This window comes from Gallinula chloropus (assembly GCF_964237585.1).
Source record: "Gallinula chloropus genome assembly, chromosome: 5".
Lineage (NCBI taxonomy): Eukaryota > Metazoa > Chordata > Aves > Gruiformes > Rallidae > Gallinula > Gallinula chloropus.
This window is the reverse complement of record NC_140090.1, coordinates 66,930,258-66,952,962: the sequence shown is the minus strand read 5'-3', so window position 1 is coordinate 66,952,962 and position 22,705 is coordinate 66,930,258. Positions and strand designations below refer to the sequence as shown.

Here is a 22,705-nt window from a genome sequence, read left to right as displayed (position 1 = left end):
CAACAGTGCCTGCTGGAGCAGCTGGTGGTGAGGTGTTCCCATGGACAAGCTCCGCTTTCTGTCAGCATGGCAGCCAGCATGCCCTGGGCTTTGGCTCTTAGTGCAACCGCTGGCTCCCTGTGCTGCCAGTCAGCACTTGTGTGGGGTTGGGGGCTAACGCTGATTTGAGTTGGGTGGTCTTGGGAATGTGATCTTTTGCTTCAGGTGACCTCGCAGAAAGTCACAAACCAGCTCTCGTTTTCAAAGTGACGCACAAAATGCTTCTCCACAGGCTTTCAGTCTCCTTGGTAATGCATTCTTTTACTCAGGTGGCTCCTCCCTGTTAGTTCAGTCTGAGGGGATGTAGACAAGATAGAGCCAAACATGAGCTAACGGGACATTGTAGCCTTGAAATATCCCAGGAGCCTTTCTTCTCGTAACCAGTGACGGAAAATGAGAAGCTCTCTAAAACTAGGTCTCTCCTGAAACTCCAAATTTAGCACAAAGGAGGTCTTCATGAAGAATGGTTTTAGAAAAGGAGATGATAAACTCTAATAGATGCATAATTACTCACCTTGTTTGAATCTACTGAAAGAACATAAAGGTGCATTAAAATAAAGAATTAAAAGGTTTTGTTGTTCTGTCCCTGCATTAAGGTGGTTGCGGGTGCCATCCTAAATGCATAGTTAGTTTAGTTGAGAGATTTCTATGGAATCTGGGTCAGACAAAGCAATGAAATACGTTTTGCCTAAAAATATAGCCTTAAATAAATGAATAAATGTTTCTAGTGGTGTTTTGCTTCGTGGCTTTCTTTTTCTTTTTTTTTTTGATGGTGTGGGAGTAAGCATAACTAAGAGACAGGTCTGAAGGGAAATCCTGGCTGTTTAGTCTTAAGGTACTGGAACAACAAACTAAACTCTGGTAGTCTTCCAAATGCATCTTAAAGCATATTTGGGAAATGGACAAAATATCTCCCTCTCTGGGTGAAAAAGTTTCAGGTAAGTACCTGTCATCTTCCCAAGAGAAAGGAAAAAATATATTATTTTGAAGCCTTCACTAATGTGAAGATTGGAGGATAGTGTTTAGGCAGAGACTGGTGGGGGAAAGCAGGCAGGTTCTGCTATCTGGGGTTTTTTTGTTTGTTTGTTTTTTAAGACTAGAAAACCAAGTAGATGTTACATGGAAAAAGCTGTTCTAAAAGCTTATTGTTTTCAGTTAAGAGTTAGGACAGCACAGAGATTTGCCTAGATAAATGCTCCAGAGAGCCCTTCTTTTAAGGAAATCAGCATCCGAAAGTGGTCCAGTGGTCCTCGAATATTTAATACAACCACCCTTGGCTTTTGAGCCACCAGTTACTCTTTTTCCAGAAAAAGTTAAACATTATGCTATCTTTTTTTGTTTTTTTTTTTTTTAGCTTGCTTACACTACATCATGGTAGTGTAAGCAAGCTTGTAGGGGGTCAGATTTCTAAGAAGGCATGGAATTAGTCTCTGCAAAATCATTATTTTAGTGGAAAAAAATTCAAGCATTCATTATAGTTTATATAACCTAAACTTTGTCCTGTGTAGAAGATGCTACAGGAAACATTTAGTAGACTTTTTTCCCTTCTAAATAAAGGAGAGGTTGTTGGAGCAACTGCAATAAAGCATTTCACCCAGACTTTGAAGGAACTGAGAGACCACCTAAAGATCTTGACAAACCATGCAAATTGAGTATAGAAGGTATGGGTTTGAGCAATAATCTGGTCATAAATTCTGAGAAATCACAATTTTAACATCACTTAACCTAAATGAGCAGTATAAGGGAGAGCTGCTGTCAATGCTGGCCAGTATGAAAGATCCTTCAGAGAAGGTCTTGGTTCCACAGCAGGAAATTAAAATACAAATCCAAGGGATGCACAGCAGTGGAAATTTATTTTCTTTTTAAAACAATTCACAGTCACACAGACTTTTTAATCTAGTGGAGATCTAAAGTGCTGCAGAGAATCAGAATGGTTTGTGTTGGAAGGGACCTTGGAGATCATCTAGCTCCAACTCCCCTGCCATGTGCAAGGACACCTTCCACTAGGACAGGCTGCCCAAAGCCCTATCCGATTTGGCCTTGAACACTTCCAGGGAGGGGGCATCCACATTTTCTCTGTGCAACCTGTTTCAGTGCCTCATTACTGTCATAAGAAATGATCTCTTCCTAATATCTGATTTAAACATGCACTGCTTCAGCTTAAAGCCATTACCCTTTTTTCTTATTACTACCTGCCCTTGTAAATAGTCCCTCTCCAGCTTTCTTGTTAAGCCCCCTTCAGTTACTGGAAAACTGCTATAAGGTCTGCCCAATGTCTTATCTTTCACAGGCTGAACAAACCCAACTCTCTAAACCTGTCTTCATAGGAGAAAGGTGATCGTATCACCCCCTTTGTGCTAGTGCCCTCACTCTGTGGTGGATTCAATCAGGGAACCAATCCCTGAACCTTCCTGTCCTGTTACAGTGCAAATGCGGGGTGAGTGAGCGTCAGAGAGGTGGGGAGGATGCGTGGGGATCATCCCTTTCAGCCAAGAGGTGGATTTATCATGGATTAAAGTGCCAGGTGATCAGTAATCATAGCTTCAAAACATTGAAGACGTGCTGCAGGGTGGACTTCACTGTCTACAGTAACCTTCAGTTTGCAGTAGTCTGTCTTCTAGTAACTTGGGATAAATGCATCGTGGAATTTTGAGTTGTCTTATTTGGCTTCTCTTAACTAACAATTCACACAGTATATTTTGCAGTCAGACATTTTACATGCACAGGCATTTTACTGCTGTTGAATTTTTCCCCCCATCCTTTAAAGCACTTGAATCAGGGAAGCCTCACTCTGCTCTTGATGCTGCCTTGTGAATGTGCCTCAAGTTGTAGTATGTTTCCAGTGAGTAGATAAAAATCTTTTATCCAATGTGTACAAAGATTGTAAAATCGTCAGAAAATTACAGATAAACTGATGCTGTAATGGAGACATTAGGATCACCAATAGTTGCTGTCAGCAAAAGGTTGTTTTCAGACATTAAAACAACTGAATCTATATTCCCCAGTAGTGGTTCTCATAGGTATTTCCTGGTTCCCACAGCATAATGGGCATCTTAATTCTTCTCCTTTTGGATTGAAGTCATCATGCTTCTGCATGTCAGCCTAAAGAAAGGGTTACTGTTTACCTGGTTGGGTGATCTGCATGTTTGGCCGCTAAGGAAATGACAACAATCCCTGGTCCCCTACACCTTTAGGTTTATGATGCTAATTGGGAAGACAGGGCAGTGCTGAAACAGCTTGTTTAGGGGCAACACTCTCCCAAGGCAGAAGCAGTAGATTTTTAGCATGGGAACCTCCTTAAGGATAGCTGACCCCTCATTACACCAGTGTATTACACCAGTGAAGCATTCTTGTTTTAGTTCAGGATCTTCCCTTTTCACTGAGATAGTCCCTACCACAGAGGATCCATGGATTGAGCTCAAGATGTACGAGTTGAGTAGTGCTGGACAGGATACATATTCATTCATGGCTACTGCTTTAAGGATTTTTGCCTTCACAAGGGGTTGAAAGCTTTCACAGAGCTTGCTTCCCAACAGGAGTCACCAGGGCAAAAACCAGGTAGAGCCTAAGGGCAGATCAGCACTTGTCCTGATTTGTCAGCCACCAACTCTGATGGTTGACCAAAGGGCACAACAGGGCTATGTCAGGCCAGCACAGTATTCAGAAGGGAGAAGTGGAGTAAGAAGCATTGATGTGCTCACTCAGCAGTAGATCCTTTTCCCTTGCAGTGGGGCTTTGTGTGGTGGTCTGTCCTGCAGGAGCACAGATGTGGGCAGTGCCTGTATGTCTTGTCCTCAGCATCACACTGTGCAACGCAGCACATTGTATTGCTGGCTCTAATGCCTTTCTGTCCAACAGGCCTTGATTCTCCATCATCTTCACTGTAATTGCAACTTGTGTGCTTTTTCACTTACAAAGAGTCCCAGACAGTTACCTGCCTAACAAATTCAAGCAAGTGTGTGCTCTGTTCTTGAGCAGTCTTAAGCTGCACTTGAGGTTCTTAAGCAGATGTGCTCTGGGATTTGCTGGGCATGCTTTTCCTGTTGGCATTATTTTAAGGCAATGCCTGCTGTGGTCACTTACACTTTGCCTTTATTGGAATTGGGATTCTGGGGTAGTTATAACTATTTTGATCCTCAACAGCTATTCCTATGCAAGGTGAACTGGCAGAATTTACTACTTTTGTTTTTTCTTAAAAAAAAAGGGCAATTGGGGTGGGCAAAAATAATTTGTCCTGTCCCTTATGTAGTTGTATGGACTTGCACTCATTAACTGAAGGGTGCAAGTGTAGGAATGAGTGATGGAGCAGAGAGGGGGAGGGCTGCAAAACCTGTTTATGGCCAAAAGTTATGCTTATGAGTCTGTCCTTTGAATCCTTAGCCTTTGATTTGAGAGTGCATCCTTGAGCTTTGCCTCATGCTAGCGCTTATCCTTCAAAAGGGGCAAAAGATTACATGGATACTTCTGCGGTGTCCCCTGGTGCAAAAAAGCAAAAATAATTTTTGTCATGTCCTAAGCCTCACAATCTTCCTGAAACGTGTCAGGTTCTTCAGTGAGATGATGTGGTTCTTGGTTCTGCACTGGCCTTGTAGTTTGAGCTGTAGAGTGGTACTGTGATACCCTTAAAAGCTGTGTTTCCCATGCCTTTGGCTCAAGGGATGCCTGGGAATCAATCTCTCATTTGAATCTGCACTGAAGTATGCAGGACTAACCGGTCTCTATCAGAAGGTGAGGCAGACTGGTAGGAACTGTGCCTTTGTTCTCGCCATCACACCACCAGCAGAAGCTGTAGATGTTCATAGGGTGACTTACTTCAGAAATCACGAAGCTTAGCAGTTGTCAAGAGGAGGGAAAACCTTCAGTCTCCTGTTTAGTGTGATGATGATATACATAAACTGAAAAAAAAAAAGAAGATGCAGCAGAAAGATGGCTTCTATTTAAAGTTGGTGGGGTTTTTTAGTGGTTAATTGGGTTTTGGTCAGTGGACTGCCCTGAGTAAAATTTGTAGTTGCCTTACTGAAGCCTTGTTATTGAGATTAACAAATTCTGAGAAATCAGCCTATTCTGTTAATTTGGGGATGAGGCTCATCCCCAAAATGGTTATTAGTTTGTGCCTAGAAGTCTTTCTGAAGGACAAAGGCTTGAGAGTCCTTGAAGATGTATGCTGGTTACTTAAACTCCTGCCTTGGTATTTCTGTGGCTTCCGGGGGTGGGGATCTTGTAGCTTTTCTGAAGGTAGAGTCAGTTCTTTTCTCCTGTTGCCTTTGCTTTTAAAGCTGCAGAGTGCAGATATCTACCCTGATGGGTGAGTGGATGTCGTTCTCGGGAAAGTCACTTTAAGGCAAAGGTAAAGGGTAAGGGGGAGAGTGGTGTTGGGTTTTCTTTTTTTTTTCTTTCTTTTTTTTTTTTTTCCCCTTTAGTAGTTGAACTAGCTGTTTTGGTTTCTATTCTCAAGGACCACATGAATAAATCTGAACAATATGAGGTTGAGTTGCACCTGTAAAAATGGATTCGTTTTGTTCGCTTCCTCCTGTTCTGCACAAAGCCACGAGCAGCAGAAGTACTGGAAGAACCTGCTGCGTAGGCTTATGCTAACCATATGTTAACTTTGCTTAAAAAAAATTAAACCCTACCTCCTGCAGAACTTGATTTGCCATTGAGAAGAGCTTTCCACTTGCTGGGAGTGAAGGGGAATTTTTCAGTCCCTAGCAATTGTGCAAGGGGATGGCTATTGTTACTGGCTCAAAGACTGTAGAAAGAACTTTAATTTCCCTGCTCTGTTTGATGCCTCTGCAACTCAAACTGTTTTTCAATGCAAATATTCAGCTGACTGTCCACTGTTGTTGTTTGTAGGTTTCTTTCATTTTACTTCCCCTATCCTCCTGTTTCCTCTACATTGAGTGTTTGAAGTTATTTTTCATGAGACGTTTTTGTTTCCAAACTAATTTTATTTTCTCTCTAGGTCATTTATGTATTTGTCTTCACTAATGTTTGCAACATCTCCGAACATAATATCCTCTGTGAATTTAACTAACATGCTGTTTACCCTTTCTTCCAGATCCAGTTTCTGATCCTACTTCCACATTTGGGAGTATGCAAGGGACAAACACATCTCTTTGCGTAGCTTGACTGGATATCCCAAGACTAGGATGTTAGTATATTTAAACAATTTTTTGCATTAAAATGTTGCCAGTATCTTAATTGCACATAGATTATTATTTTTTTGAAATGTAATTAGCTTTATTGGCATTATGCATATTCAGAAGCCTGGTGGTAGAAACAGTTTTTCTGTAGCCTGACTAGTGCTTATTGGTGACTTTAAAATGGGTGCAGGAGTAGGAAGAATTTCAGGGTTGCTTTTTAAATGAGCCAGGCTTATTTAGTGCTACAGCTTTAGCACTCATTCTTGAAAATCTTGGCTCTTTGTCTAATAAGATTAACTGTAGGTTAATCCAAGAACATATAAAATCTTTAGACTGTGTTCAAGATATTTATGAAAGACCATTTCAGACTTCTGAATGCATGAATACAGGCCCTAGGAGAGATCTTTAAACAATCAAAATCTATAGAAATAACTGCATCAAGTAAGTGTTAACGTAAAGGTGAAATTGCACACTGAAGTTTTTAATCCCTGTACTTATTGAAACCAACAGGTCATGTTATTCTGGTACTTGTAAGGATCCAGTTGTCTGGAAGAGTAAACCCTATGCTAAACTATTTTTGCAGATTTGATATGCAGCTTCCTTTAAAATGTGTTTTGTGATTGTGTAGTTATTGCAAAATGAGGTATTGCATGCTTTCTGTTATGTAAGCAATTGTCTGTCAGTAATGAGGAGTTCAGAGATAAAGAAGTCAGCATTAAACTAATGTGCTGTTTTCAAAAATGTATTTTTGACTCTGCCACCTCTTGGAGTGTCTCATGTATTCAACTACTACTATATTTAATTGAATTACTTACTGAAACCCAACTATAAGCAACTGTTTAAATTACTGAGGTGAATTGCATGCTGATGGCTATGTTCATTGTGTATCATGCTGTGTGGATTTTGGAGGTTCCTCTGGAGCCTTAGCTGTCCAGTGTGCTTCCATTCTTTACCCCTTGTAACTGAGAGGAGCATTCTCTTCATGTGGTTTGAATTTCTTTCATTAAACTGTTGCCCATCTTCTTGGCTAACATCATAATGTAACTGTGTATAGTTTCTCTGCTTGGGTTTTCCTTTGTGCTGTCCAGCTCTGTACATGGGCAGTGTGTTTAGGTAAGGCTGCAGCTCTTCTTTGGCTTGGCTGCTTGACACGTGTTCCCAGAAGGAGGAGTGCTAAGGAAGTGCAGCATTTTGCAGCACTTGTTCTAGTACCTCCCTGCATTTTGTTTCAGCGGCCGCTTCCTTCGCTCACCCCTTCTGGTGGTATTCCTGTGCTTTTATAGAAAAGCAGGTTTGTTATGGTTGCTCACAAACTTTTCTAGAGAATTTGAGACTCACTGACTACTATTACTTATTTTATCAAGTCTGCTGAAGCACAGTGTGTTCTAGCAGTCTAGTATTGCTCAAGCCTGGAAATTATTCTGGTGTCAAAGAACACTACGTTGGTTTTATCTGAAATTACCTTCAGAGATTCTAGGATATAAAAGTGACAGTATGAAAGTGACTTGCATGAAATTTTTTATTAATGCTTCTTTGGCAATTTTATTGTTCATGCATTCTGCCAGACTTTGTTGGTCACATGTGCATGATACACTTTTTCTTCTAGAGAAGCTTAGATACCAAGGGTTCTGTATGGAAAAACTGACCTTGAGGGAGGATACTTACAAAGTGTCCTAGACATCACCCTGGTTTTTAACTTTGAGTATCTGTTAGTGCTACTCTAGACTTCTAATCCCTTAGGATCAGATGGTTAGCATGTAGCCTGCAGAGGTGTAGTTTGTTTCATATTCCTTCACTGTTTATTGTAGTGCTGGCAGTTCCTAGCCATGGATTAGGTAATCTGTTCCTGAGATTCTGCTCCGAAAGGACTGTTCAGAAGTTACAAAAAACACCTGTTTTGGATACAAATGGACAGCGAACCCCATCTTAAAAGCTGAAGCCTTTCTAGCAAAGCAGCACTCCAAACTGTGAAGTGTTTCTGTTTGTTTCTTTGTATAGAGGTAGTTACAGATATTTCAGACTTCAGTGAATTTAACCATATGACACAGTGTGGAATGCCAAGCTTGAGAAAGTTTGCACGTAGATTACCTGGAAAAATCAACTCTGATTTTGAACCAAGGACCTATGGACTGTTTCTTAGAAGTCTGAGTGTTGTCTTAGTGTTTCTTCACTTAGCACCGAAGAATTGGTTTTAGATATGCTGAGCATCCTAAGCAAGGACTTCATTCTTTGAACAGGCCTGAGGCAGTCACACATCTGCTGAGACCTTTTTATTGAGGTATTGACTGTAAAATTGGAGCAAGACTGGCTGTTCCAGAAGGCTGACCTCCAGATGTTTGTCTGCTAGTTTGGTGTTCTTGAATAGAAACTAATAATTTGATTAACTGTGAAAATATTCTGAGATTCTGCTGTCTTTCAGTGACACTGAGAAACCTGGTGCACAGAAAGTCCTCTCGAGTCCAGATCACATGTGTTGCTTTCGAGCAAAAAACCCCTTCAATTAGAGTAAAAACAAAAGTTGTGAGGGAGTAGGCTGGCCTCAACCAAAGTACAGTGGGTTAAATGCTGCACTTCCTTAATTATGAAAGGCCAATAGTGTTCTGTGCCCCTTCAGGGATCACAGAAAGTCTGGAGTAAAAGACATGGTGAAGAATGGGCAGTGTCAAAAATCCACACAGAATTACTTGGCTTGAGGAAGACTTAAGGATGATTGCAGGAGCTGAAATTACTGCCTATATAACTCAGTTATGTAAACTGTTAAACATACCTGTAGACACCCAATTCACTGTGGCTGCCCAGAGAAGATTCTTGGGCATAACTGTGAAATCCTGAATGGCCGCAGTGACAGAGGTAGTCTCTGTCATGCCACTTCTGGATCAAACAAATCCCAAGGTCGTTTTTCTGACTGTGGTCTTCAGCTCTGATCCAGTACCTGCTTAGATGTCTGCCTCAAATCTGAGTAAGGGAAATGTGATTTGAGAGAGCGAATGAGGAAGTCAGATGGGACTCGGTTTCAGCAGTGTTGCTGTGTAAGCTGTCCCTGGTCCTGCCGCTCGCTCCTGCCGGCATAACTGCACTAGGCCAGGAAATTGTTCCTGTCTGGGACTAATACCAGCAAAAATTACTTCTCTCTTTTTTGCCTTCTGTATGTACCTGCACAGCTTGTATTGCCGGTGAAAAGGGAAGAGTGTGACTTAAAATCCCTGATGTTAAGCAGCCTTTTTTTCTGTCCTGTGCTGCTGTCAAGGAGGAGAAAGAAAAGCTCAGTGTAGCCCCGGTTACATGACGTCAGAATTGACAGATTTATCAATCGCTTGCTCTTTGGGAAAATTTCCACTCATCCCTAAAGGTCAGGCTATCTTGTAGCTGTTTACTGTCAGTTTTTTGCATCTGTGTGTAGGTTTTGTTTTTTTTTTAAAGAAGGTTTGCTGCTCCTACTCTACACTGAGTAATGCTTCATCACATCTGGCAATTTCAGTTCCCACAACTTATTTCAGCACCGAATTGTTTTGCTGCTATAATCCTTTGTACCAAGTTCTCAGCAGCTGTGCTTATGCCCCTCTGTTTCCAAAGAAATACCAGGGCTTGCAGGTTCTTCAGTGTGTAGGCATAACCCCAATGTGAATGAGGGATAGGTAGGAATATTCCTGCTAGTGTTTACCTCTGTTGGCACAAGAGTAATAATAGCAGTAGGGCTGTATCTTCTGTGCTGTATGCAAGAGTGGTCATGTGCTTACTCTGTACCATTGTGCTCTTGATACTGTTGTCGTGCAAACGACTGTAAAGCTGAGGGGGCTTAGGCTTAGCTGTGCTCCCTTTGCACCTTGTGTTGTCGACTCAAATGCTCCACTCAGGGTTATATATATGTAAAATGTGGCTTCAGTGATGACAGTCACTGTAATCTGCTCTGTACCCAGTATGAATTCTGTGCTGGTGTCTTTCGGTGTTACGGTATTTCTCTCTGTATCTTTGTTTTGGGGGGGTTATTTTAGGTGGCTAACTCTTGTCCCCTGCCCTCTTTGCATTTGCCCTTCCGTTTTTGGGTAGCTGCTTGTATCATCTGCTGATTTCACCTACTTCATTTCTGTTGAGACAGGACCAAGTGGTCCACCTGAAAAGGCTGAGGATGCTTTTCCAGAGTTTCTGGGAAGCTTTCTCAAAAATTCAGTTGTGCTTCATATTCACTGTAGTCATGATTCAGGTTTAGTTCCATGATCTAGATTATTCTTTTCTTCTCTTAGCTTCTTAATCAGAATTTAGATATAATCACAGGTGTTTTAGTGAAATAATCAGTTGACTTAGTAAAGTGGTGTGTCTCTGCATGCCCTGAGATGTTTCAGGATGCTGTTAGCTAGCTGGACTCAGAAGGCATTCTCTTCATTGGGGCACTTATGTAATGGCTTATGATGGACGTTTATTTAACATCAGACAGACTTTCTCAATGGGAAATGACAGAGTGAAAAGACTCTTGGCAGTTCTTACCTTACAGATAAGTTCAGTATACTCACCTCAACTAAGAAATGTGCAGTAAACTTTCACATTTCTGTGCTATTTGTTTAAGATCATCAGATTTTTCAATAATGGGTGATAGATTTAGTTTCCTAAGTAGAATCACGTTTTCACTCCCCTTTGTAGACTCCTACATAGATTTGAAAATCTCTGTAGAGATGGTGAAAGGGATATTTATGATGTGAGATCCAGAAAGAAGAGAATAATACATTGAGATAATTCAGTAATGGCTGATAAAGGACATGAGAGTCACACTCAAAGGGTTTGCTAGATCAAGGCTGTGGTTTGGTAGATGCTTTTTCTGCAGTCCTTGTGTAAATGGATTCAGCAGCTTGTGCCTACCCTTTCTGGGCTGTTTTTTAGTGGAATTGTTTCAGTGAGTGTGGTTTTAGTAGGTGGCTGTGTTGCAGACATTGAGTGATGTGAGGCAGGACCGAGTTGCTAGCAGAAGGCAAGCCTCACAAATAGGACTGCTATGGAGTATGAAATCCAGCTAATGCCTCAGCCAGTTTAACCCATGCCTCTAACATGCTTCTGCACCACGCCAACAGTTACCTCTTCAGGCTGGAGTGTAAACCCCTGGCGTCCTGTGGGGGAGAAGGAACATTCCTCCATGGTTTAACTGACTTGGGCCTCTGCTATACCTACTTGTGGGAAGTTGCTCCTGATACTGTACCTGACCCTGGCTGGTCAGTGGTATGAGCACTACTATGGCCATGAAATAAAGTGGAGCAGTGATTGATCTTGCTGGAAATCCTCTCTCCTCTGTGGGAGGCACTTTCAGTTCTGTGTGCTGCAAGGCTATTATGCTTGTGCTGGGGGAGCATGGGGTATGGGGAGAAACAGGGAGTTAACGAATGTCATCTTAACTCTCCTTGGCAGCAAAGCATTTAACAGGTTGTCTCCAAGAGGAAAAAAGTTTCAAGGTTTTTCTTTTGCTGCATTAAATAATGCAATGCTGTTGGATATGGAAAAACATTGTCTTGATTTTGGGCAATGTTTGTGTCTCTCTATGTAAACTTCTGGTCCATTATGTTTTGTACCGCTAAGCACTCTTGTTCTGGGGCGGTTTGGCTCTTTTAATCTGTTTATAAACTTTCTAGCTAGTTGGGATAGTTTCTTTTCAGTGAAAGTTGTACCTGGTTGCCTGCTGGAACTCCAGGCCTGGAGGCTGAACAAAGAAGAGCACTGCTTTGGAATGGGGGTACTGGAAAACAACTCCCACTTCAATTTTTAGGTTTAAAGTTTGTTGGTTTGGGGGTTGTTGGATTTGTAGGGGTTTTTTTTATGTAGGTCTTATTTTACTATTAAGTAAAAACTACTTTTTTAAAGGATACATAGAAAGTTGGCAGTTAGTGAAACTGCAGCTGTTGTTCTTTGCCATTTTGTGATGTCTGTGTTTTCTGGTTTGTTTTATAAAGCAATAAACTGCGGTCTTTCTAAAGTAATAAACTGATTCTAGTCAGGTCCTGCATTGGTGGTGACTGGCTGTGAACAACACCAGATAGTCGTACAATAAACCTCCTGATCTCGAGTCAAAGAGTAAAACAAAAGCCTGCAACCCCTGACTCAAACAACTAGCCAGATTAGTGATGCAGTATCTCCAAATCAGAGATCCTCCCACCCCCGCAAATCCACATGGAGATTATGGCTCAGTCTGCCAGAGCAATTTCTGTATCTTGAGGTGATGTTGAGACAGCCATGGCAAAGAGTCTTTGGCTTTTCTTGAATTCTGTTCTGAGGCTTTTGGTTAGAGGTAAGGTGGTTGCATGCCTTCGTGTAATTCTCATCTCGATACCCGATCACACGCACAAAAACACCCCCTGTGGCAGGGGGGCAGGAGATGTTATACCTTTTCCCTTGCTACATTCTGTGCTCTGGCAACAAGCTTTAACTTGTCATTTCTGGGGTTTTTTGGTTGACTTTTCAGGTGTAACCAGTGCCAGTTAGAGTGCTAACATAGGAAACAGCCTGATAACTTGCTTTCGCCCCTGTAGAGAGGAGAAATCTACCAAGCCTCTTTTAAGGGATTTCTTAGGGTGCTCTTCTGTTGTGAAGGCAAGTGCATTGCAGAGCTGTAGTTCAGATACGTAGCTGTTTTTCTGTCATACTTAGCTCATTAACTTTTAAATGCCTTGCAGAGATGTGCTTAGACTTGATTTTTAGAGGAAAAGGAGTGGCTTGGTTGAGAGGGATGCTTGGAGATGAGAGTGAGGATGGCCTGCTGGCAGCTGCTTCTTTATTAAAATTACAAAGCAGTAGTGGAATTTTAATGAAGTCTTGCAGGATGGATGGTCACACTCACTTCTTCTAACAGTACTCATCAGCTGCTGTAGTAGTTCTTCTGCCCCTTTTTTGATTTCTCAGCTTATTGCTGTGGTGAGTTACTGTAACAGCAAAATGGCTGTTCGACAGAACGTGTACCTTGTTGGCTTCCTGATTGCTTCAAATGAAACTTCTCTACTGGAGGTGCTGTTTTGCAGTGAATAGAGCATTAGGCCAAAGAATTATTTTTCTCTTGAGCTCCAAGAGCTCATTGAGGGAGCCTTTCAGCAGTTGAGACCACATATTTTGTCCTGGGAGCACAAGGTGCTCTGCTGAAAAACACTATAGAAGAGCTATGTGTTGCTATCTAAGGCTTGGTTCTACCTGTTCTTTTAAACAGTGTCTATCTTCCTATCTATTTAAACAGTATCCACCTAGTTCTTTTCTCCATATGCATGTACGTCTGTATTGCTCTTACAGAACCAGGTTATTGATATCTAAGGTCCCTGAAAAGTCCTTGGATTTACTAAAGCATCTGTTGTCTCAGGAGCAGGGATGTCTGCAGGAAGTCCCTGAGCAGTACAGTTTCATTAACAAGAATGTGGAAGCATGATGAAAAATCACTGAAGATGCACAGCCTTTTCTTTCTTTGTTCCCCAGGAAGCTAAGACAAAGTTGGTGTAACTTGTAGTTAGAGCACTTAATTGTGCTCCATTCAGATAACGAGATCTCTCAGCATAGGTGGATGGGAGGTTCTTTTATTTGGTTGCATGAATAAAAGAATATTCACAACTTATAATTATATGCATGTCCTGAGACTTGGTGTATATTAATAACTGTCCTGTGACTTTTTTTCCCCTCCCTGGTTGCTTGGTCTTGCTTTTCTATTAAGATGCCTGTGACTGAAACATTCAAGTTTAATAGATTTTTGTCCTGAAAGAGACAGAATTCCCGTGTTACACACAGACTGTAAGATTTTTCTGAATTAATTCCTGCTTCAAATCCCATAGCTGTGGATAAATATATCCAATCTTGACCAGAAAATCTAGGCATGAGAAATCCAATAAAAACCTGATGTGATGGTGGTGGCTCTTGCTTCCTACTAGTTAATGGGAGTCCTAACATGATGAATGTAAAGTGCTGAGGAAAATACAAGGGGGATAGATCTTAGCAGCCAGCCCATGCTTCCCTAAGCAGCACCTAGACTAGGGAAAGTATTGGTCTGGTCTTGGAGTACACATTTTGTGTTTTCAATTGGAACTTTGTAAAATTAAGGTTGTCTTCAGTCTGGCTGAATTTGATCAGCTTCCAATTTCAGCTGCTGGATCTGGGTATGTCTTCGAGAAGCTGTTTTTCCTGTTCCTAGGTGTGTTTTGTGGCTTTTTCTGTTCCCCTCCACCCCCTTTTCCAAGTAGTGTTTAATTGCATTTGCTTTGGTAAGCAGCCTCTGTGACCTGGGCTTTTTGTTATTTACTGTTCTTCCTCTCTTTGTATCTCCTGTAAATTTAGTGACTGCTTTCTTCCCAGTCACCGACTAAAATGTTAAATGGCATAGGGCCAAGAACTAATACCTGATGGATCTCCCTAGCAGTGGCTTCCCATTGACACCAACATTTCAAGAGCAGTCACTTAATTGATTTTTAATATGGTTTATGTGTATTTGGCTGGTTTTTGTTTGGTTTCGGTTTTTTCCCCCCTCAGCTGGTTTTAGTCAAAATGTGTTGTACCAGCCCAAAAATGCTAAGTAAATTTTAAAATATTATATTAAGCCTGATACTGTTGTTAATAAACCTTTTAATTAATAAAAGTAAAATTAAATAGCTTTTTTTTGTAGGCCCATGTTGATGGACACTCTGGGCTGTTCCTTGTTTTTGAAAACCTTCACCAGGTTCAGACCCCAGTAATTACCTGCTTAATGTTTTGACATTTCAAAGGGATGATTTTAGTATTTTTTTTTTCCAGACCATTGGAAGTTTCCCAATATTCTGAGACTTTCTGGAATGAAACACTGCTGCAAACATTCTTTGAGTAACTCCTAGGGAAAAAAAGATCAATCGCCTCCATGGCATTTTAAGACTGTTAACTTACAGATGTTAAGCATCCACTTGATTTTGTTGAACGATCGTGTGCCATTCTATTGACTATTTGTTAATATACTACCATATTATTTCAGGGTGGTTTTTTTTTTTTTTAAAGTAATACACATATGTGCCTTCTTTTTGGTTTTATCTTTGCTTTCTTTAGAGCTGTGTGCATCTCTCTGCTCTGACCTTTGTAGCATTTATTTATGTTCCCTGCTCTGCATCCCCCCGCCACTCTTCCAACCTCGTCTCCTCTTTGTGCTTTCACTCTCAGCCACATCAGGCCTTGGTTGGCTCTTAGTTTTTTTTCATAGGTCAGGGTTGTTTTATTGGCTTTTTTTTCCCTCCTGATAGTGTTTTGAGGGTTTCAAGTAAAAAGTTCTTAAATAGTTAAGAAATTTAAACAAAATAGGTAGACAACTATCAACTGTTGTCTTAATTGATTTGACTTCTAGCTTTTTTAAGTTGTCCTCTTAAAGTGCAAATTGCTATGTGTTAAGCTGATTATTATTAATAGATGCTGATGAATCAGTTGTCTTTCTTTCTACTGCAATAGCTTTACAGTATTCGCTATACTTAACTGCTGCTGTGGCTAGTACTTAGTCTATTGAGGTCTGTCTTTCAGATTCACAGATGATATTGATAACTCACAGATTAGGGTTGAGGATACCTGCATACATTGTTTTTTATTTTCCCCCTTCAGGGCCCTTGCTGTGTCTATTTATTTTTTTTTCTTAATTCATTAACAATTTATATAATAATAAAGATGGATTGCAGCCTTTCTCTTCTCTCCTGTGCCTAAAATTATTTGACCTCTAGTTGATGGTACAAGCTTTAACGCTTTGCCTAGGTGTGAATGTAGGGCAGAACTGTGTAGTGAGTATCAAAGCCTATGTTGGAGTTGTGCTGTTGCAGGAAAAAAAGCATTCTTGGAAGTGCTGGGCTCTGTGTCAGTAGCAGTCCAGAAATGCATACCTATCTCCTTCTGAAGATCTTGTATTCCTGTTTTAGAGAGGAGAAAGTGTCTTTGACTAATCCACGTGGCTAGAGATCAGCCTAGAAAGTCCTCTCTTGGGCTATCAGCTTCTCTAGTAGTGCTGTATCAAGGAGCCTGGTAGCTACTCAATCATTACAAGTGCTCTCAGTTTTAAGTTGGAAGATGGTACAAGCATCTACCTGGATTTTTTTTTTTTTAAAGCTTGAAGTTAAACTGTTGTGTTGAATGTTCAACCAACAAACTCTAATTACAGGTTAAATTCAAGATTTGTAATATTTCATTACATAAAAGAGGATGAAAATACCAGAAAAGATGAGAACAAAATTGTTCAGGTGCAGAGGCAAGACTAGTGAAATTTGACCAGGGTGAAAACTGCGTAGTCAATTCGGCTTTCTTTCTTTTTTCCCTTTCATTGCAGCTTTAATTTCTATGCCTGTTACTCTTAGGATGAAAATAACACATCCATATTCTGGTTTTTGTTAGAGGACGTTTTAAAGAATAATGTTGCTTAAATCTTGCTCTACTTTTCAGAGCTAGCAAATGTGAAATAGCAATAAGCGTGTAGCAATCTATATTTAAAATTTATTCCCCCCTTGCTGCAGTACTAAGGGGTTTCTTTGTTCTTTCTGGGATTTTGGGTTTTTTCCCTCTCTAATTCTTCACTTGATGGAGAGTGTTCTGAGATAGAGATGATGTTTTACACTTTGTAAATGTTGGGTTTTTAAAAATAATTAAACTTTTTTTTTTCTACATTCCTACACTAACACCCAAAAGACATTTTCCATGTATAGGTCACAGATAACATTGTGAGCGTTAAATGTGTGCCTGCTTTAATTGTGAGCAGTGTGTCTAGGAGAAAGCACTAAAATACTGGGATCTTCATCCCTTTTCCTCTCTTATGTTATTCCTCCAACTTTTCCACTGGCCCTGCTCTTCAGCTGCTGTGAACTGCCAGGCACTGAAATATAGATGATGAAAATATGGAAACGGGAATTTAGCAGAGGCAGCCATGTTAATTTCTGTTCCATTTGAAATGCAGGAAAGTATCATCTGCCAAATGGAAAAGGACAATCGGTGGGAAAAGAAATGTTCTTTTCAAGCTTCTAAGAGCAGTGACAATGGAGAGAAAAAATACTATAAAAAGTAGGCAGCTCATTTTTCAAGATTTTGTTTTCAATGTATTATGCATGATTAACTGTACACAGTTGCTCTTTTGGCGTCCCGAATGACTGAATACTACATTGCAGGGCTTATACTGTCTTTGCTGCGTTGCACTTTGTGTTTGGGGGGGAATAGGGCTCAGCTTCGTGGCAGTTTTGCCAGTCTTTATTATAATAATTTTTGAATACATTCATACTTCCCTTATTTGCCTTTTTTAATGTCAAGCGTTGCACATAAGATGTTCTGCTGTTGCTATGCAACTGCTAAATCCAATATTTAATATTAATAAAAACCCGAGCGGCATTAGCATCACTGAGAACAGTGGGCTAGCAAACTATGATTGTACAATATCCAAGCTGTAAAACTTGGCAGGGACTTCAGTGTGCAATTGCATGCATGGCAAACCGTGGGGCATGAGTCATTGGCAGTTACTATTTTAAGAGTGGTGAGTTTGAGTAAAATTTCTGAGCTCTTCTGATTTTTATTTATATATATGAAAATACAATTTTTTAAACCAAAAGATTAGGAATGAGGTTGGCTAGCTGCTTTCTTTAAGGTTTCATTTCAGATACAAATTCTGAGGGGTCACTACCCAGAAAAGACTCAGCGTTATAAACCTCTATGGGTCAATACCCTGATTCTCCTATTTTTCTTCTAGGTCAGGTTGGTCGGCCCTTTCCCACTGTTCCTGCCACTTCCTGAAGCCTGAATTGGCTTTTTTTGGAGGCAGTGCTACTTCTCTGCCTGACAAGGTGCTGTTCAATGGGATGTTTTTCCAGTTTCTTCTCTACCACCTTGTTTTCTGATGTCTCCCTTATTTCTCTTTACTCTTGACTATTTCTCTTTCACCATCACTATTTCACTTTTTTTCTCCTCTATTTTTCCTCTTTTTTTATTTTTCCTGCTTTCTGAAATTAGATTTTTAGTATCAGCCTGCAATAGGCTTTACATCAAGGGTGGAGGTGTGCCCTGGCCATCTGAGTCCTGTGCAGACTCCAGTTCCTGTAGGGTCCTGCATCTGATATCTAAAGATGTTGGTGCATTGGCACTTTTGGTGACACCCAGAGAGGTGTAACACCATTTTTCCTTTCTTTTGAAGACTGCCACCCAAAAGATAACTTTGAATATATACAGATTTAATATCAGAGTTATTTTAGAATTGCTGCTCTTTTGCATGTGCTCATTCAGATTTTGGCTGGTCTCTTAAAAGGGCTGTCTCAGGTAGTTATATGTTCCCGACTGATCCATGCAAGTTTCCATAAATGTAAAACTACATTTTTGTATCTTAATTTTTTTTTTTTTTCATTTCTTCTACCTCTCAAAGATTCAGGCAAGTAGGAGAAGCTACCCCTAGCTGTGTGCAAGCCATTATTAAACCAACAAAACAAAAGTATTGAGGGGTGGGGTGGGGTAGGAAATACAGTAAGTGATAGTCTTGAGTTTATGGTCATATTGGGAATACGTTTTAATAAGCAGGTGGAATTTGTCTGTCCCCCTTAAAGGAATCTTTGTACGTTTCACATTCATGCTGCTAACCTGTCTTCTCGCGGTGCTGGGTAGTTAATAGCTCTGTAGATTTTACTGCCAGCAGGGGTTTAGTGTAATATTGATTTAACATTTCCAAATAATGGCAGTCATTTCGGTAAAGGGTTTTTTTCTCTTTTGGAATAAAGTAAAATTGTTTGGATTTATTTTAAGTGAGGCATAAATCATGGCATTGAAGTAAATCGGACTGTGTATCTTAGATGTGGATCTGTGATTGGAATTTGGTTCCTTGGTGGCATGGCACTGCTGAATCCCTTTCCTTTGAATTTTCTCTCTTCAAACCTCTAACTTCAGGAAATGCTGTTTCTAATGGTTGCTGAAATTCAGAAAAGTAACTGCATGCCACTCAGGCAGAAGGATGTATGTTTTTAATTGGGAAAACATACCTTGTATCAGTTGGGAGGCTTCAGCAAGAGAATTTTTTTCTAACAGAAATTACCTGGTCACACTGTAGAACCTGCAACTTCCTATTTTCTTTTCCAAATGGTTTATTTCAATGTCGTAATTTTCTTTGTTTTTAACCTAGCTATTTACAAAAGTACAGGAGTCGGTGGACTCTAGATTGTGCCATGATTTTTCAGTAGTTCAGTCATCACAATTGACCCATGCATCTTGTAATACTTAGAGAAAACACGTTGAGCTCTGTTCTTGGAACAGATAAATATAGAACTGCTATTGTGAATATTCTTGTAGTGACGTACTTAATCTAGAAAGCTAACAATTCTTTTATTTGCTTTTAGGGTTTGAAAGTATTCTAGAAGGCCTGTTTGGACCTGGATTATTAAAAGATCTCAGTTTGTTTAAAGGTATTCAATCTCTATGTTTGTATCTTGTTCTGCATTTCTAATGACAGAAGCAGCCCCAGCTCTGCCTCTAGAAAATGTGTGTTACCGTGGTGATTTGTGCTTTTTTTCCCCCTCCCCCAGGCAGTGCTCACAGTTAGTTTCATATTGGCTAAAATTACTAATGAGTGTGCGTTCATCTTTATGTAGCTGGGAGTGTATTTGGCAGGGCTCAGAAAAACAGATTTGTTGTGCATAGATAAAATGTATATGGTTTGGTAATCTGGGGATTTAGAAAAATGGCCGAAGTGAAGCCTGCATCCTCCAAATGCAGGCAAGAATGTTGTGAAACAGGTATTTAATTCGGCATTTCTCTTTTGGCTCCAGTTTATGTCGCGGTTTATGAATATGAAGTAATTTGCTATTCCTCTGATTTACAGACTGTGAGCCTGAAGGTGTTTCTGATTGGTCTTTTGATGAAAATTGTCTTTTCTGCTGCCTGAGAAGAGAAAAAGTGAAGGTAACAATGCAGATGTGTGAAGCTAGTAGTTGTAGGGGAGGGACAAAGGGAGGGAGTTTGCTGCTCCTAGTTAACTGAACATAGAAAATCTGCAACCTCCTACCCCTTTCCCCTCCTTCAGAAAAAGGCTTTCTGAATTAAAATGATACAAGTTAATGAAGGGACTAGCTGCTTCTCTGCAACTTTTTCTTTGTAGTATGTGATGCAGATTTTTTTTTTCTTTTTTCTGTGTAGTGGCTCTTTCTGTTGGTGTTTTTTTGTTTGTTGGGTGGGAATTTTTTTAGCTCTTTATAAGACATCTTGTTGGGATCATGTAACCCCTCCCAGGGGAGCCAGACTTGTGCACGTTCGCTCCAGTCAGACGTGGGGCTTATCTTCAGTATGGAAATGTGGTTCATTTTAACAGCCTAGAGTTTTGTTCTGTATCTTGGAATCTCCTTCCCCGTGGGTCGTAGCCTTTTATTAGAGGGTTCATGTATGGTAGGTTTTGTGCTGTGCTTGTTTATAACCAAGTCAGAGCCTAAACACGGGCAAGTCAGCTTTGCCAACATAATAAACTTGCAGTTTGTTTTCTTAATGAGATTATAGCTATATGTGAAACAAAGGCTACTGTTCTGTACAGGGTGGTTGCTCAGCCCATGTATTGAAATAACGGTTCTGTAGCATAGCAAGGCAGGCAGGCTCATCTGTCTTGGCAAAACATCATTTACTGGAACTCTTAATTACTGTTACTAGTACTACTACTTCTTCCTGCACAATGTAGAATAACATGCAGAGTGGATCTCTATCAATTTAGGAATGAAACTAAAGCACCCTTTCCTCCGCAGCAGCTAATGCGTGGCTGCATGGCTCCTTCATTAAGGAAGTACCTTGGTGATGCTGATACTGGCCACGTAGCCAGTTCATGCTGATTTTTGTGTTACCCGTTCATTCAGGCAGAGGGAAGAGAGTTAGGAACACCCATATTTGGAACAGATGTAAGGTATGAGACTTTCATTGAGACTGGCAGCAGGTAAGCTCTGAGTATGCTTGTGCTGTAAGGAGTTCTGTCTTGTTTGACTTGGATCACCTCATAAAAAGTCAAAATTCGGTGTTTAGCCCAGTTCTTGTTAAGCCATGGAATTGATTGGGTAATTAATTTTGCTGTGCAATCAGAGACTGGTGGGAAAGTCTGGAAATGTACGGGTAGATCATCAGAAAGGCTCTTTACATCTCAGTCGTCCTCATAGGCCCACAGTAACTAAAATAAAGCTCCTGAAAATCGGTGGTTGTTAGGTGAAGACAAGAAATTAAGGACACAAGTATCCACTGTATAGTGTGCTGATAAGGCATGGGCATCTTGTCATTTTCAAGCTTCTACACAACCCTAGTCAGAAGCTGAGATATCACTGTTTGTTTAATGTACTTTGCTAGGCTCCTCTTTGTAGTTTCTGGTAGTAAGGTGTAACCCATGACTGAGTAGCATTGAAAAACTGGCGACATATTCCTCATGCTGGTGGTAGTTACCATGTTTACGGTAAGGGTCTCATATGGCTTCCCATTGTACTACATGGTGGCTTTTAAATAAGCGAAAGAAAAGATGCAGGTGTGGTTGCATCTGGTGTGCTCCTTGGTGATTTGGAATCAGGAGTCTAAGGAGATTTTAGGATTGTGTGCAGACTGAGAGCGCAGCACTGCTAGGCAGAAGCACTAGGTTCAGAGGAAGGAAGCTTGGAGTTCTGAGCAGGCTGGAGAGAAATTTGAGTTTAGAAAGGCTGTGGTAGTGCCAGTCAGCCACCGTGGTCCTGGGTACAGAATAGTTTTTATAAATAAAACCCAAGAAATTTCTGTCACTAGCAGTTCACCGGACAGAAATATGATAAAACCATTTCTCTTAAAGCTGATTGATAAACAGCAGAGAGAGCTTTGTACACATGTCTGTTTGCTGCATGGACAGGGAGTGAGGAAGGAAGGGTGAAGCAGTCCATTCAAACCAGACTTCTGTGATAATCCTGATGATGCTCCCCGTGCTTGGCATGGGGCTTCTTTGGAGTTTGTAGGATTTTTATGGGCTTTTTTGTTTTGTTGTTTTTCTTCCTGTCTCTCTGTCTCTGTATCAGTTCTGTTGGGTTTGGGGCTTTTTGTTTGTTATTCAGGGAAGAATATGGCTCCTTTTAGACCTAGTAAGTTCCTGTATGTCAGCAGAGGGAGATGGCAGAGGGGGAGCGCTTCCTTTCCTCTGCGGGCATGCCAGACTGCTGTACTGATGGCTGTTGCTGATGTCATTAGCTTGCAATACAGAATTAAATATCACTTTTTCATCGGAGCCTTCAATTAGTATGAGTTTAACAACACTGTAATTTGATGTTTTAATTCAAAGGCCTAATTGTTAGAAGAAAGTTTGGAACTTCATTTGATATTTAGTCAAATGATGGACTGTCTTCAGCTGATGGACTGAAATAAATTAAAAATGGTACTAGTTTATTTGAAATCTCTTCCATTCAACATCTATAATGGTATCTTTAATTCCCCTTCCTTTTAGGGAGTTGCAGGCTTGGTCTTCTGTAACTGATACAACTTGCCTGGTCCTGCACAACATAAAGTGGTAGCAGTTGTGCTTTCTGCACCACATCCTGTGGTCTGTTGGGGTGGTTTTATTATTGTTGATGTGCATCCTCTTAACA

The 22,705-nt window shown here is 40.5% G+C and overlaps 1 protein-coding gene across 2 annotated transcripts in view; it reads left to right on the top strand.

Moving 5' to 3' along the window:
- The window catches only part of LCOR (ligand dependent nuclear receptor corepressor), a gene marked incomplete at its 5' end in the record, with an annotated part of 52,939 nt that overhangs the window by 11,764 nt on the left and 18,470 nt on the right, over nucleotides 1-22,705 (top strand). For both annotated transcript variants that reach the window (XM_084264710.1, XM_084264709.1), the window contains 2 exons: nucleotides 19,481-19,546; nucleotides 19,963-20,042. In XM_084264710.1, coding sequence (XP_084120836.1) covers nucleotides 19,481-19,546; nucleotides 19,963-20,042 — 146 coding nt within the window. The remainder of the gene's footprint in view (nucleotides 1-19,480; nucleotides 19,547-19,962; nucleotides 20,043-22,705) is intronic.